The 17,254-nt window shown below is 42.3% G+C and overlaps 1 protein-coding gene across 1 annotated transcript; it reads left to right on the plus strand.

Annotated features, from left to right (window-relative positions):
- Positions 1-1,927: 1,927 nt before the first annotated feature.
- On the plus strand, positions 1,928-11,505 carry LOC116782096. The gene is made up of 6 exons (XM_032678217.1): positions 1,928-2,405; positions 3,143-3,385; positions 4,991-5,074; positions 5,672-5,784; positions 7,858-8,056; positions 9,315-11,505. Coding segments are annotated over exons 1-6 (864 nt in total). The 5' UTR covers positions 1,928-2,404; the 3' UTR covers positions 9,539-11,505.
- Positions 11,506-17,254: the final 5,749 nt, after the last annotated feature.

Genomic DNA, 17,254 nt, shown 5'->3' on the forward strand with positions numbered 1-17,254 from the left:
AGAACTCACAACTACAATCCCTCCACAGAATGATACAACTGGATTTACAGAAGAGACAACTCCAGTCCCTTCACAAAATGATACAACTGGAGTTACAGCTCTGACACCTACAATCCCTCCACAAAATGATACAACTGGATTAACAGAACTCACAACTACTATCCCTCCACAAAATGAAACAACTGGAGTTACAGCACTGACAACTACAGTCCCTCCAGAAAATCATACAACTGGAGTTACAGAAGAGACAACTCCAGTCCCTTCACAAAATGAAACAACTGGAGTTACAGCACTGACAACTACAATCCCTCCACAAAATGATACAACTGGATTGACAGAACAGACAACTCCTGTCCCTTCACAAAATGAAACAACTGGATTGACAGAACAGACAACTCCAGTCACTTCACAAAACGATACAACTGGAGTTACAGCACTGACTTCTACAATCCCTCCGCAAAATGAAACAACTGGAGTTACAGTAGAGACAACTTCAGTCCCTTCACAAAATGAAACAACTGGAGTGACAGAACAGACAACTCCAGTCCCTTCACAAAATGATACAACTGGAGTTACAGCACTGACAACTACAATCCCTCCACAAAATGATACAACTGGATTGACAGAACAGACAACTCCAGTCCCTTCACAAAATGATACAACTGGAGTTACAGCACTGACAACTACAATCCCTCCACAAAATGATACAACTGGAGTTACAGCAGTGACAACTACAATTCTTCCACAAAATGATACAACTGGATTAACAGAACTCACAACTACAGTCCCTCCACAGAATGATACAACTGGATTGACAGAACAGACAACTCCAGTCCCTTCACAAAATGATACAACTGGAGTTACAGCTCTGACACGTACAATCCTTCCACAAAATGATACAACTGGATTAACAGAACTCACAACTACAATCCCTCCACAAAATGAAACAACTGGAGTTACAGCACTGACAACTACAGTCCCTCCAGAAAATCATACAACTGGAGTTACAGAAGAGACAACTCCAGTCCCTTCACAAAATGAAACAACTGGAGTTACAGCACTGACAACTACAATCCCTCCACAAAATGATACAACTGGATTGACAGAACAGACAACTCCAGTCCCTTCACAAAATGATACAACTGGAGTTACAGCACTGACAACTACAATTCCTCCAGAAAATGAAACAACTGGAGTTACAGCACTGACTTCTACAATCCCTCCACAAAATGAAACAACTGGAGTTACAGTAGAGACAACTTCAGTCCCTTCACAAAATGAAACAACTGGAGTGACAGAACAGACAACTCCCGTCCCTTCACAAAATGATACAACTGGAGTTACAGCACTGACAACTACAATCCCTCCACAAAATGATACAACTGGATTGACAGAACAGACAACTCCAGTCCCTTCACAAAATGATACAACTGGAGTTACAGCACTGACAACTACAATTCCTCCACAAAATGAAACAACTGGAGTTACAGCACTGACAACTACAATCTTTCCACAAAATGAAACAACTGGATTAACAGAACTCACAACTACAATCCCTCCACAGAATGATACAACTGGATTTACAGAAGAGACAACTCCAGTCCCTTCACAAAATGATACAACTGGAGTTACAGCTCTGACACGTACAATCCTTCCACAAAATGATACAACTGGATTAACAGAACTCACAACTACAATCCCTCCACAGAATGATACAACTGGATTTACAGAAGAGACAACTCCAGTCCCTTCACAAAATGATACAACTGGATTTACAGAAGAGACAACTCCCGTCCCTTCACAAAATGATACAACTGGAGTTACAGCACTGACAACTACAATCCCTCCACAAAATGAAACAACTGGAGTTACAGCACTGACAACTACAGTCCCTCCAGGAAATCATACAACTGGAGTTACAGAAGAGACAACTCCAGTCCCTTCACAAAATGAAACAACTGGAGTTACAGCACTGACAACTACAATCCCTCCACAAAATGATACAACTGGATTGACAGAACAGACAACTCCAGTCCCTTCACAAAATGAAACAACTGGAGTTACAGCACTGACAACTACAATTCCTCCAGAAAATGAAACAACTGGAGTTACAGTAGTGACAACTACAATCCTTCCACAAAAGGATACAACTGGATTAACAGAACTCACAACTACAATCCCTCCACAAAATGAAACAACTGGATTGACAGAACAGACAACTCCTGTCCCTTCACAAAATGATACAACTGGAGTTACAGCACTGACAACTACAATCCCTTTACAAAATGAAACAACTGGAGTTACAGCACTGACAACTACAGTCCCTCCAGAAAATGAAACAGTTGGATTTACAGGATCAACATCTAATTCCATTTTTACTACCTCGTTTCCATCTCCACCTTGCAGTAAGTAAATATTTGATATTGAATTGTAGAATAAAATTATCCAATCAGATACAGTGTTCTTGTTCATCAGTTATATCAGCTGCGAGGTAAAATCCCAGGATATGACTTCAGAAAGGGAAACCTGATAGAACCACTGAAAATACATAATTATACATATATCAGTCAAGTACCTACTCCTTCTTAAAGCTCTCCTGAGCCCCTGGATGCTTGCCTACAGGAATAAACCACTGTCAAAGGTTGTTTTTCTCAATCTTGTCATGAAGCACCTTTATTAAATGCCTCCCTACTGCTCTGAATTTAGGATTTTCTGGTGGCATTTTAGTATTCCATCACCTGATGATATCAGTATGAGTCGAATAGCAGTCCACATCAGACCACTCATATTTTTCCCGTCCAGCCTCATCACTTCTTCACAATCTTAAACCAACACTGTACGATTCTGACCATTTACCACACCTTGCCTGCAGTTAGAAAGACTAGAAGCAAGTGGAATGTTAACCATTTGTGTTTTGGAGCCATCAAACAAAGTATATTCATGTATGATTTACATTTATAGAGCAAAGAGTTTATTTCTGCTCTTGTGGGAGAGTGAGGTGAAAAACTGAAATCAGCTCCAAGAAAACTCACAAAAAATTGTATTGGTTTAATTGTTTATTTTTTTCTTTAATATTAAATGTATAGAAGTGTAGAAGGGAGATGAACCACCCTCAGCTGTATGAAACATTTTCACTTTGCAGTGCCAGTGTCCATTGAAATTCAGAACGTGACTGGGGAAGAAATACAACTCAGCTGGACTGGTGGCAGCACAGGCAGCCTCTACAGCATCTCCCTCATGGATGGAAAGCAGGAGATAAATAAAACTACCACAAAAGAGACAAAAGCTGTGTTTAAACATCTACTTCCTGCCCATGCATACACCATATATGTGGGAGTGTCATCCTGTGCTGAGAATAACCGGACTTCAGTTACTGTCCAAACAGGTACTTCCTCAATCAATCCATAATCTCTTTTTAATTAAAATGCACACACAGTATCATGTTACAGTATCATCTGGATTTGATCTCATAGACTCTTATTCCTGTAAGTCTTCTTTATTTATTTGACTCATAGGACTACTTCAATTCAACAGCCATTTGCGAGAGCAAGTGCTGGCTCTGTAAAATTTCTGACCATGCTGTGTTGTTGAGCCAGAAAATTCTGTACAAAAGTCGGGATATTTTGGCTGCAAATTTAACAGAAAGTATTCTGGTAATGTGACGTTCAGGTTGCACGTGCCTTTGTGAATGCAGACAGTCCTTAATTGTCACAGTTGTCTTTTTAATTTCTCCCTTGGATACACACATTAAGACAGACTGTCTAATTGTGTGTCTGTACTAAAACTGATCCTCAAGGAACACAACACATCATATCCCTCTAAAACAAGGTTTCTCCTCTTATAGCTCCCCATTACCATCTCCTCTTCAGCCAACTCCTTTAGACAAATCTTTTTCCAAATTACCACTTGGCACTGTGTAATATTGCCTTTCTATCATTGGAAGAGATCTAAAAGTCAGCCCATCAAAGGAAGCTACCAGGTTATTTTGGCATGATCCACATTTGATAAAACTGTAGTGCACTTTATCATATTTTCCCAGTGGCTGAGAAAATGTTCACAATTTCTTTTAATATCCCTTGAAAGATCTAACTTGACTTTTGGCAATCGTTACTTTCTTCCAGCATTTCTTGACCTCTAACATATAACTGTCCTTGTTGCAACACCTTTTTTAAGTTCTCTAGTGGATTGTCTGATTGTTCTCAAAACCCTTCTAGGGAAATTATTCTGGCAGTTAACTAGGGGGTTCCTTCTAATGGATTTACCCTCTATCTTAGTCTTTAGGACCACAGAGCCAAGGAACTGTCATCATAATTTCCGTTGGAATCTTTCAATACTTCAGTCCACTGGTTTTCATTGGTTTCCCTACTAAAAAAAAAAAATAAAAAAAATTAAAATTAGTTTCCTGGATCCATCTGCTGTACCAGAAAAGTTCAGTAAAGACCAAGTAATTTGTATTGCATATGAAGTTAAAGATTATGCTCAATTCTGTGAGGAGAGCTGGAGCTATACCCAATGACTTAACCACATAAAACCTGTTGTGCCACCCTTAACTGCTGTTTTGACCTGCTATAAATAATTCAGATTAGCCAGTCCAGACAGGCATTCTGAGGTTTTAAGACTCCACAATCCATATTGTTTCCAAATTAAATTCCAGATGACTTTTACTGCTGAAAACTCCATCTAGTTTACCTGAGTTGTACAAGCACGTAACAGTACAACCTGTATCTTTAGCTCTCACAAGAAATCAGGGTTCTCAATGCTATTTCAGTAAAGCTCTCAAATACCACCTGCCCACCCACCACCTGCCTCTCTTTTGATATGCTCCATTTTTATAATTTGCAGTTCTAAGCTCTCACTGGGCCAAAGGAACTGCTGCTTAGGTGATTCCTTGGCCATGATTAAACACTTTCACCTATTCCACAATTTTCTTATTGGCAACGACCACATACGCACAGAAGCGATTATCTTGATTTTTAAACTTATTTCCCAGATCCTGTTTCCTGCTTCAACCAAACTGAGTTCTGTTTAACAGAAAATACTGGCTGTTCTGACTTAAAAGACGTTGTATGCTCTGGTAAGTTTACAGAATTTTAACATTTGTTTATTCGTAACTATGGGATATTATTTCACAATATAGTATCTTTCCTGAGTATTTTGCCATCTGCTTTATTATGTTAAGCCACACAGCATCTGAAGTTCACACTTCTTTGGTAAAGAAGCTGCTTTCATCAAACTTCAGTGTCAGCTTCCAGCTCTATTTTTATCCTGGTCTTTTCTATGTAAAGCTTTCTTCTTTTGGCTTGGGGCTCATCCACCTACTCAGGGGGATTTAAACACACTCTGTGCCTTGCAGAATCCAGCAGACTGATGTTACTTCTCCTGAAATCAATGGGAGAGTGGCTGCTGAATTAGGGAGTGGGATGCACCCTGAATAATACAGGAATGATGAACAAGTTGTGAGGATTGTGATGGCTGACACACCTGAAGAGATTCAGCTCTGAAGGTTCCAAAGCCAGTGCATTAGACACACACGATACACCTTCTTATTATTTGATTTGTTTCTGTGTTTATCAATTACTATTATAAACATATGAGGTAATAAAGTCCAAAAAGCAATTGTGGAGGGACATCCTGGGATTCACCTGATTGTTTCTTTTTTTTTTTTTCCCAGGTAACCAAGCATTTGCCTGCAGGGTTTTGTTAAAAAACCAGACATTTAACAATACACTTTATAACTCTGATAGTGAAGAATACAAAGCAATGGCTGAGAGTATCAAAACAGACGTAAGTTGATCAATCTTCTCTGTCAACATGAATGAACTAAGAAAAGGTTTGCTATGAGCAACCTCAGTCTCCTTAATTCATTGTTAAATCAAGACTGTGACAGGTGAAAAAGATAATTCCCCCTTGATAAAAATGTACAGGAAGTACAGGACTGTCAAGGAGAGACAGCTTGTTGCCAATGAGGAGGGGTATGTTCCCTAAGTCATCACCAAATTAAAATTATTTAGTGAAAGGCGCTTAAAAATTCTGTTTTTATAAGTACAAGGAACATCCTGTTCTTTTTATTTTCTCCCACCTTACTAAATCTATGCCTGTGGAGATGAAAAAAAAGAATAGTACTCAAAAATAACATTTCAACACCTACTAGGGAATATGGGACCTTTACAAGCATCTACTGCGAGTCCGGATCATTGGCAATTTGCTCCATGGTAGTGGCTGCAGGACTGGAGAAGGTATCAAAGGGTCCATATCAGGTGGGGGAAATGAGGAGAAAAAGTGGCACCTTAGAGCTGGTAAAGCTGACAGGCAGAAGCAGCAGTCTGCCACTCAGCTGCCTTTAGCAGCACGTTAAAGAAAAGGACTAACAACTTAAACACCTCTCAGGAATCCTGATGTATGTAAGCCTGCTGGGAAGGTAAAACTACTGTAAGATTGGGGTAGACTTCTTTAAATAACTAATACAGAAGGTTATTTTTGGTGTGATGATCACACCCTTTAGCTAAGAATCTCCACAGATTTCATAAGCGGTAATTAATTTGTTCTCACCACGCCAACTCAAGGGTAACCTTGTCTTATGACTGCTAGCATCTCCCTTTCATGGATAGAAGATTTAAAGTGGATTTAAAAGGCTTCCTCCAACATGACTGAATGCAACAGGAATCCCTTTACAGGCTTTTAATAAGCTTTTCCCTTGTGCCACGTGTCAGCTTTTCTTTGAAAAAGGCAAAATCAAAGGGAGGCTGTTCTAACATGACTGGAAACACAGTCAATTTCTGTGTTGATTTTTTTTTTTTTTTTTTTGCAGTTTGGGTGTTGAACTATTTATTTTAAATTCCACAGTGCTCTGGAGTTGTAGTTTTGAAATTTTACGCTTTCACCTGCATAGGCTCAAGTTTCCTATCTAGATTGCTCATTGTGGTGAGGGAAAAAAAATATTTTTTGAGTTTCTGGCCAAAGAACTTTATGAAACATTTAGTTTGGGGTGGGGGTTTATCCCACAGAGAAATGTGGAGGTAGATAACTGAGCAGTGACTCAGAAAAAGGCTTGTTACCATCTGTGAAAAGTAGTAATCTTTTAGACTTTTTGGGTAAAATATCATATTTATCCACAGCGAGAAGATAACTTCTCTTACTGGGTTGAACCAAACAACTGATTTTCTGTAAAGATCAGTCCTGACAGAAACATTTCAACCAGTCTTATTTAATAGAGGGGGCTGCTTGTTCTTGTTCTATATCCACAATAAAGCACTGAGCAAGGTTGTACTTTCAGAGACATCAGTGCAGTAGATTTGATTTTACTTGGTGTAATGGGATTACACTCGGTTTATGTCAAAATGACTGAGGCAAATCACATCCTTGTCTCTCTTTGCATAGTTATTTTGTAACATCATGATTTTGATAAAAAATATGTTTTATACCTCTCACATCAAGTTCTGTGCTGGTAGTGTGTGCAGGACCACGCTTGAAGTTTAGTTGAACGTGTTAAAAACGTTGGGGGACGCTGAAGATAACTTTAGAAATTAGGTGCACTTATTAGGTGCACTTTGTAGGTTCCAAATTTTGTGCAGTCAGGGTCTCACATGGGTTTGTGGAGGAGGACAACTGGTTTCAATGCATTATTCATTGATAACAACCTAAACAGATTGGTGCTTGGGAAGTCAAACTTAGATTTTATACTTTCAATCACAGGCCATGCATCGTTCCGGAATCCTCCTTCACTAAGTTTTTTATTTGTTATTCCAAGGCAATTATCCTGAAACAAAATGAGCATCCTGATATGTGTAGGATGTGTGCGTTCCTGCTCTGCCCCAGTTGAGTGACACTTGGAATAAATATCCCCTTCAATTTGCACAGGTTGTTAGAGAAATGCGCCTCGAACTGAAGGACGAACGCTTCGACGTCGTTGTGCTTGGGTTCAGACCCGGCAGTGTGATTGCTGATTTTATTTCTCTGCTGCCAAAAGAAGAGCCCGTAGATGTGAATCTTATACAGACCCACCTAAGTCAAGTATTAAAGCGCAAGTTTGGGAATGAAACCGAAGTAAATGTACAATGTAAGTGATGTTGAAAGAGCTTCTCTGTGATGGTGTGGGGTCTAAAGGGTCAGATCTCCTTCTCTTCACAAAAGCTGATAAATTAGCTTCTTTCTTTCAAGAGATTGAAGTATCTCAGATAATCTTTTTAAACATTCAGAGAACACACAGTCTTGCTATCATGTAGATTATGGAGCTGTTTTAAAGTGTCACTACACATACCCAGTTCCAGACTTGAGGGATGGGTTCTCTTCACATAGAAGGAGGGTTAGGTGAGCTTTTTGTACCCTCCATGCTGATCCTGAAAGATTGGCTTTTAATGGAGATGGGGATGAGGAGACTTGTTGTGTAGTGGCACCTGCAATACTCCTCCCTGGACAGAGATGTGATGGAAGGGTTCACCCCTTTTCTTGGGCAACCCTTGAAAACCTTTGGACCCTGCTTCCCTGCCCAGAGGAGTTGTGGAGTTAGCAACACAAAAGTACTGCAGAGATGCAGGGAGGCTGAGAGGGAAAGGACAAACTGTGCTGAAGGATACACATGCAAAACAGTGTCTGTTGGGCTCATGGTTGTGGTAATGTGCTTATTGCCTTGAGCTTCTATGGCTCAGGGGCTTTTCATGCAACACAGGGGCTCCTCCTGCCACAGCCAAAAAACTTCTCTAAGTGCTGGCCAGCACTATGACACAGTCTGTGTGCCTTTCCACCATCACTACACACATCTTTACCACACATGCTTATGTGCTACAGGCCTTCCATTGCCTTTATCTGGCTATCAGGAATCTTTCTGGTTTTGGCCTTTCAGTTCAGAGACTTTGATTTCAGTGGACTGTCTTGTGGAGCAAGACAAGGGTAGGTGTGAGTGCAGCTGGCAGACCAGCTCCCCATTCATTTCACAAAGTTGCTTGTATAAGGAGTGTATAAGGAAAGTATAAGGAGGACTCTGAGGGTTAAATTATGTACAGCTCCATTTCATGGCCCTTTTCCACACCTTGGAGTGACTCCTTGTTGAGGTACAGACTGGAGTTCTCCCAGAAATCCTCAGAGCTGCTGTTTATGGATGTCACCAAGAGATCACAAGAACCCTCAGAGAGAGAAGGGTCCATAAAATTTTCTAGTTAGCAAATCTTTATTACATACAAACTGCACTATTAATATTATTCAGAAGTTTCGAAGCTGCCAAACAGTAAAACACAGCTGTCACATAGGGCTCCAAGCTTTCTTACACCCACTTTTTACTGTTTCTAGCTAACATTTCTAAAATGTGTTTTGAATTTCAGCCCTGTCCGTTCAGTCACCAACCGACAACAGTTCTGGCTGGAGAGTGGCAGTGATTGTCCTTGGAGTTTTACTTGGAGTTGCATTAGTGCTGATTCTTCTGGCAATAGTATTTTATATTTATATGAGGAAAAGATGGGGTAAATACTTGGTTGAACCACAGGACTCATGGGAAGTTTTTTCTAGAAGCACTTATAAGACGCACAATGTTTCATTTTTGGAATAAGGCAGAAAATTAATATATTTGTCTTAAAATTCTATGTCAATTGTTTATATTAACTTAATTTAATTCTACCTGCTCCTTCCCAATGTCCATCACCAAATTTCTGAGCTCCTAACAACCTCCAGTGAATCATCCTTTTAGCAAGTATGGAGTGGGGAATTTTTCCATTAGTGGTAGAGTGAGGAGCAGAGAAACCTCTGTTCAACCTGTCCCCTAGAGGTATCACAATTACTCCCAGTATTGATTTGCTAGAGAGAGAGGATCCAAACTACCCAATACTTTCTTGTATTTAGATGACAAAGCAAACAGAGTGACTGAGCTTGGTACCTGTGGTAGGTTACCTGAATCCTCAGCCGAGCCCAAAGTTGGACTTTATGAGCTTGGCCAAGGGTGATTCACCTCTCCTGAGGTTTGTATCACCATATGAAGATGCCTCTTTCTCTCCAGTGGCTGCAGAACAATCCACTGGAGTTTGTTAGGAGTTTGAAGAAAAATGGGATGCATCTGGCTTATATGGACTTGCTGTAAAAGTCTTTGATGGAGCAACAAATTGATCTGGAGGTTTCTGAATTCAAGGTTTCTTTAATTGTCGTGCTATGAAGAAGCAGCTGCCTTTCTGTGACAAATGTAAATCATGCTAAATACAGGTGTGGTTTAACAGCATAGCCAAAACATGTTACTAGATAGGGGAAGAGAGAGAATAGGTTAATTTGAGCCAAAAGATTTTATTAATCCATTTTTGCCTGGCAAATATGGTTGCCTGATCAAGAGTGTGTCATGTAGTGCAATTTTACCTTACTCTTGATAATCCCAAGGTAGAGCCCAGTAGGAGCAACCTGAAGGCTCTTGTGACACTGGAGCAGACCTTGTGCTTTAGAGCCATTAAAAGAAATGGCCTTTACCTGTTTTCACCACTGTTAGCTGCAGTCTTGATGAAGTCGCAGTCTGTTTATCCTGTGGTGTAGTTTTTCCTGCTTGGAATGTGCTGAACAAACGACAAAGGGCAATGTATTGCTGTACATATTTTTAGTAGGATTTATGTGTTTCATTTCAAGCCAGTTCTCCCTGTGTCTGTGTATTTTGTCAATATGCCTGTGCTGGGCACTCCTGTTGAGGCACTGAATATCCTGTGATGTCAAGGCCCTGGCTCACACCTCCTGAACAGTTCAGGGCCTTCGTTTTTGGGGATTATGCTCTGGTTAGTTGGCACAGGTTAGAGAAAGGAGGTGCCTACAAATGTAGTACATTTTGGGACCTCAGCAGACAAAGGACCTCAGCAGACAAAGGTGGTGGTGCCTGAGCAGCTCTGCTCTCCTCTGGGCACAGCCAGCGTGCCTTTCTTTTTATACCTCCATTTTCTGGGCAACAGTTCAGCTCCTCAGAGAACCCTGAAGAGGACCCTGGGAAGCAGATGGGTGAAGCCATCTCATGTGCTGCCTCACTGCAGAAAGGCTGATTAGTTCAGGCTGTATCATGACCCTGCTGAGGGAAGTGCCCTCCAGCCTTGCTCCTCTGTCCTTGGCTTGGCAGCAGCGCTGCTGTGTGAGGCCAATGGGCTGTGCTGGCAGAGAAGGGAAGATTGTGTGAGCACTTTAAGGTGTCTTCACACACAAAGTTGTGCTGGTGGTTTATGTTCCTGTCTGGAACGTTATTTTTATTTGCAGGGACCTGTGAAACAGGGTTTTGCATGCTTTGCTCTCCTTTTCCTTCCATGTAGTGCCAGCTTGGCTGTCCTTCTGCTCAGGACTGGGATATGGGGCCACAGCCCACCTCACTGGTGGAAAGTCAGTGTGATTAGTATTTGTTAAATTTATTTTATGTGGGTTCCAAATATAGCTAGCTCTGGTGCTATATTCACTGAGCAGTCACTCCACAATGTAGTCTGTCAGTAAATTCAAGTTCTCCAGTGAGCTGTGTTGAAAATACAAAAGAGTGCTCTTGCTTATGTAAATACTGTTACCTTTCTGTTTTGAGGGATCTACTTTGAATAGCAAATTCTTATTGTCATTAACCTTTCTGGTGTCCTTGTAAATAGTGTTAAATAAAAACCATGTACAGCAAGAATCCTGGGATTGTTCATGCAAAATATATTTAATATTTTCTCAAAAATGCTTTACAAATAAAATCTCTTTTTTTACAATTGTGCCTTCTGAAGGAATCTGTTGTTCTTATTTTTGCATGTAATTTGGAGCCTCTTCTACCTGCAGGAGGAGAGGGTGGTGAGTGCTGTCAACACTTGGTCCAGTATGATTACATGGAGGGATGATGTCTTTAGATTAAACAAGAGAATCTCTATATAATGAATATAGCCTTTTTTCCCCTTTTTCCCAATAAAAATCCCCCTACCACCATACTGCGGTGTCTAGACTCCGAGAACTCTCTGAAAAGGAGAGCAGGAGGAGCCAGATCTCCCCTTTCCACAGGGGATCACTTCCTCACTTCCAAGCAGCATTCAGATGGGCTCCTCATGCATATTCCCTACTCAGAGAGACACAAGTCCAGCAAGTGGGACAGAGAAATAAATGGCTGAGGGTAAGATACTCAGAAGTCTCTAGGTAGCTGGCTCCTGTTGATATCAGTGGGTTTTAAGCAGTTCCCAGATCAGGGTCTCTATGACTGAGGAGAGGCACTTTGCCTGTTCCAGACTCACTTCTTTTTTTTTTGCCCTGGAACTGACCGACACTATGACCCAGAAAAACTTGAGCAGCTCTGGTTTCAAGAGAGAGGGAGGAGCTGGTACCTGAACAGCAGAGCTGTTCAAGTCTGATTTCCTAGGGGTTGGACTCCTGCATGCTCTGTGCCCCATCACTGCTGTAACACACCTTCCCATTGCAGTGGTCTCCCACGCCCCCAGTCCGTGGTCATTCCATGGTGTCAGCTTTTCTCCCACAGTGCCTCCATTCTTGCCTTCTCCATCTCATCCTCTAAACCTGCTTTTGTAAGAAATGGCATAGTCTAAGTAAGGGTTGAGCTTTCCCTTAGTACAAGCAGCATAAAAAGTCTCTGATTTCCACCATACTACAGTGACCTTGAGACCTCTGGGCCTCTCTTCGGAGACATCCGTGTTGTTTCAAGTTTAACTGCTTGGACAAGAATTGTAGAAGTTTTTTAGAAGGTCAGCAGCTGGATAGTCAGATGGGCTGGTAGAACCATTGTCAGCTCAGTCACATAGGTATTGTCACCTTAGAAATAGTTTTTTTCAACAAGGATTTTTGGGGCCAACACCTTCTGGGATGTAGCACCATGCCTACCCCTGGGGTGCTACTGTTGTTTCCCATCTGAGAAGCAACCTGGGAGCTCTCCTGCCTCCTGTTTCATTGAACCCTGATGTAAACCCCTCAGCATTCCACTCTGATGTAGGTGATTGGAGTCTCTCACCACTTACAGGGTCAGTCACGTGGGAGGAGAGGAAAGTGTTTTCAAACAGAAGAAATTCTGCAGATATGTGTGCAGAGAGGAGGAAGGTTCTGGGGCAACTCACCTCTGGGACTGCTGGGATTTTCAGCCCAGGGGGAATCTATACAAAACAGTAAAAATTAGAGGTAAATTGCTTTAAGTTCATAAATGTGGAAGATAATAAAATGAGCAGTCAGTGGAGATTTAAGAATGCTAGAAAGCATGTATGGTAGGACAGCATGAAATATGTGCCTGAAAGCAGGACACTGACCAGCACACACCAATTGGAGCTTAATATATCCCCCAGTTTTTGTAGAGACAGGAGAAATTTAGCCAGTTAATGATAATACATTTTGCTTATGTGAACCTCTGCAAGATGTGGCCTCTGAAGCCTTTGAGCTGCCATTCAAATGGGACTATCAGGTAATGTTCACCACACATTTTAAGCTTCTACCTTGTTTTGGAACAATTCCAGTATTTGGATGTTCCAACAGCTCCTTATGATTTACTTTGTAGTGAAAAATCTCATTTGTGGATCTCATCCTCCAGTGATGAGTATCAGTCCCTGCTGCTCAAGCCTTCAGCTAACTTCTGAGTGCTAGTCACTGAACCTACCAATCCCTTCATGCATGCTGGGATCACCAAGGTCTTAGGGAATATTGTGTTCTGTTCTTTTTGGAGCCCATAGCAATGTCCCACATGACTTCCTGGTGGGATTGAGTCCCCAGTCAGCCTTTGTCCTCTGTCATGTCATGTGGTGGCCATGGAACTGATGAGATGAGACTCAAGTCTTCTGCTGATTTTTCAGTAATTTCCCTTTGCCACAATTTATTATTCCCATTGCTGTCAATAACCAAAAGCTTTGCTCCAGCTTCATGGGTATGTTTTAGACCTTGTGGTGAAAATGATGGTACTCTGAAACCAGGACCATGCTCAGTCATTGAACCACAGTCCCATGGGCACAGGCAGTATGGGACTGGATGTAGCCATGCTGTGGAAGAGCAGGTTGTGCAGTTGCCATCTTCTATCCAATTGGGATTATGGAGACTATGCTAGGAATTTCCCTTAATGCCCTTGTCATTGTAGGCTCGTGATGGAGAGCAGGAACAATGCCTTGAAAGGGAGGAGAAAGCAACAGGACGTGCTCTCAGACTTAGTAAGACAGGCCTGGGAAACACTGGGAATGTCTTGTCTCCCCTGCTGTCCCCAACCTGTGAGCCAAGTGCCAGAGGAACAGAAGGAACTGGCTGGTGAACACGGGGAAGCCACAGAGTCAGAAGTTCCCTCTGCAGAGAGCTGGTTCTACCCTGTGCTGACACTGGAATGAGACACTAAAGGTTCTAAAGACACTCAAATCAGACAAATTAGCAACAAAAGGGGTCAGAGCCACAGACTATCTAAGCCAATAGCATATTGTGCCTTACCCAAGCTTAGCTGCTTGCTTTCCTCTTCTCAAACAGCAAGAAAATGCTGTAGGACTTCAGCACGTGCTAAATATTTGTTGGTCTAGAGAGCAAGGAGTGCATGTGTGCACTCAGCACGGCCTGGAAAATGAACTGTGGGATTTGGGTCTGTGCAGGACCTTGGCAGCTGGTGCTTGGAAACGTGCACGAGCTGCTAAAACATCAGCCAGCAGCTCCTCAGGGCCACATTACCTGCACAGGATTATTGCCTGGCTTTACTAGGGACCATGGTTAGTCCTCATGACTAACTTTGTAATAAAAAAGCTGCTGACATCTGCTTTCAAGTGTAATAGTGTGGAAATAATCTAGGAACAGAAACATTACCGTTAGTAACCCAAGCAGACCTGTGTCATTTTAGTCACTTTTATGAGAGCTGGGCTGTCCCAGGACATTGCATTCTGGGGATCCAAATCAATAACATACCTGTTTAGCTACCATTAAATGGATCAAGCTGGTGCATCTATCCTCTGGAAACACAGTTTTCCCTTTCTGTGCAGATCCAGACAGCGCTGCTGCTGTAAAGGAGCTGACTTAAACATTTTCGCTGTATAAACACACCCCTCTGCCAATTGTTTCCAGGGTCAACGGGTTCATTCAAGGACTCAGTTTCCAAATATCCAAGAAATTTAGGGCTGTGCTCAATTTTTGATTAGAAAGCGTGCAGTGAAAAGCTGGGATTTGTCCAGCTCATGTCCACTTTGCTGTCCCACGGCCCCAGTTAAAAGTTTCCCCGGGGGAAGTGAAGCTGTTTTGCGCTGCAGGTCACATCTCTCTTCAGTTGCTCTTGCTGTGAGGGACACTTGATCTTTGCATGGTGGAATATATGTGAAACGAGGAGGCTGAATGAATAAAACACATCTGAGCTTCCAAAAATCTTCCAAAAAGCTTCCAAAAACCTTGATCAGACGTTCACCAAGGATTAGGATTAAGAAAGTGCTGCGCTGCTCAGCAGGAACCACCAGATAGCGCTCCCTGCACCTGTATCAGCTCCTCCAAGACCTGTTTGCACCAAAACCTTCAATAATTCCTGAACTTTTGGCTCAGTCTGTAGCACAGGGCAGCCTGGAAACTCGCTTCCCGTTCCCTGAAGTGGTTATGTGCACTTCAGTTCTCTCTTAAAGCCGTGTCTTCTTCTCCAGCATGTGAGTTGAGAGATCACCAAGTTTCATGACTCTGGAGGGGGGACACGGAACAAAGAGAGCCTGGACGGACAACGGGAGCTTCTGCTGCCCTCGGATCACCCTGGCTGTGTCCTGGCAGCAGCCTCTGTGGCCGTGCTGTCACAGGCACGAAGAGCCACGCAGCTCCCTGGTTACACCCGCAGTTAAGCTCATGTGGGAATTACAGCCAAAAAAGGAAGGGATAAAGGTGTCTGTGGGATCTCAGTGTGACCCTACCTGTCTCTCAAGCGCCTAAACACCAGCTTAAAGCACAGCCCTGAACCCCGAGGAAACACTGGAAGAAAATGGTTTTGTTTTTCCTCCACAAAATGCCTCTTCCACTTGGTTTTGTGTGTCCCGGGTTGGCGCAAGGTGAAGTGAGAACATCCCAACGCACGGAGTCAGGGAACCGGGAGCAGTCACCTGACTCTCCCCTCAGGCAAGGGATTAACGTGTTTGTTAGACTTTGCCAAAACCACTTTGTTATCGCCGTGGTCTGGTGTTGACAGCAGCTCCTAAACTTTTATTCATCTCGTCGCAACAATGAACACACCATTCAACTGATTAAAAGGCGAATTGTCTATCAAGCAAATTAAAAATCCTAATTTGATTTGCCTTCTCATAATCAGAAAGTTTAAGCAGAGTACAGACTCTTTATTTTTTTCAGTTGTTCCCTGTGGAAATTTTTCACATTGAATTCACCGAATCAGCAACTTAAGTAAATTATTATTAAAAGGAAAAGATAAAATTTCACAAGCATGGCCAAATTATCTGTGTAAAGAACCACCCGATGAATCACAAATATAATTAAATATTAGCTTTCAGCTAATTAAAAAATGTGATAGTCCAACTGTCATTTTCCCTGACTATCACTAAGGTCATTTCACATGTCTAATCATTCCTCTTGTTTGAGGAAAGGGATAGCTGCAGAGTGCCAGCTATCACTGAGCTTGAGCATCACATACAAGAGCCTGAATATGGTGCCAGTAGTTATCAAACACTAATTAGTATTTAAGGGGAAGAGCCTTTTTATTCAATTCTGCTGAATGGGGCCTAAATCCATGACTGGTACTTGCTGAATTCACCCTGGAACAAGGAAATAAGAACGCATGATTGGTAATAGATGGCAACAGGAGGCCCTGGGTGTGTCACTGCTGGATTGCTCAGTTTATAGGGCAGGTAATTTGCCATAACCCTATAGCTACTCACTAGTGAACAGCCCTACAGGGCCAAAGGGATGGGTGGAATAATCTCTTGGCTCTTCTTTCTGTCATTCCATAAGTGGCCTCAGGAAGGACTCTCATCCTTGGCCAGGGGTGGGGATGGGTGCTGCCACCCAGCAGGATTGTCCAGGAGGAAGGAGCAGGAATCACAGTTTTGTCCCTTCCCAGAGGCGCAGCTGTATTTGCTGTGTGATGTTGTGGCAGGGGTGAGCCCATCTCTCATGCTTCAGGCTGGCCTCTGTTGTCAACAGAGGAAAATGAGCACCTTCAGGACATAATTCATCTGTCCTGCTTCAGGTGTCTGCTTCAGATGAGATGAAATCACCCAGAAATGGCTGTTTCCCTCCACTGACTCTGAAGGGAACCTAGAGCAACACTAAGTCATAGACACCCCCGTTACAGGACAGCTGTAGGGCCTCAGAAAAAGCCCCCCTCCCCAACTTCCATGACTTGGAAGGAGGCACCAGCTTTGTCCAT

The sequence above is a fragment of the Chiroxiphia lanceolata genome, chromosome 2 (genome assembly GCF_009829145.1).
Source record: "Chiroxiphia lanceolata isolate bChiLan1 chromosome 2, bChiLan1.pri, whole genome shotgun sequence".
Classification (NCBI taxonomy): Eukaryota; Metazoa; Chordata; class Aves; order Passeriformes; family Pipridae; genus Chiroxiphia; species Chiroxiphia lanceolata.

Bases quoted from the DNA above. Each gene is read 5' to 3' on its own strand.
- LOC116782096 (XM_032678217.1), top strand. The intron at 3,386-4,990 runs GTACTTCCTCAA...CTTATTTCCCAG, and splicing joins TTCAGTTACTGTCCAAACAG to ATCCTGTTTCCTGCTTCAAC. The intron at 5,785-7,857 runs GTAAGTTGATCA...CAATTTGCACAG, and splicing joins CTGAGAGTATCAAAACAGAC to GTTGTTAGAGAAATGCGCCT.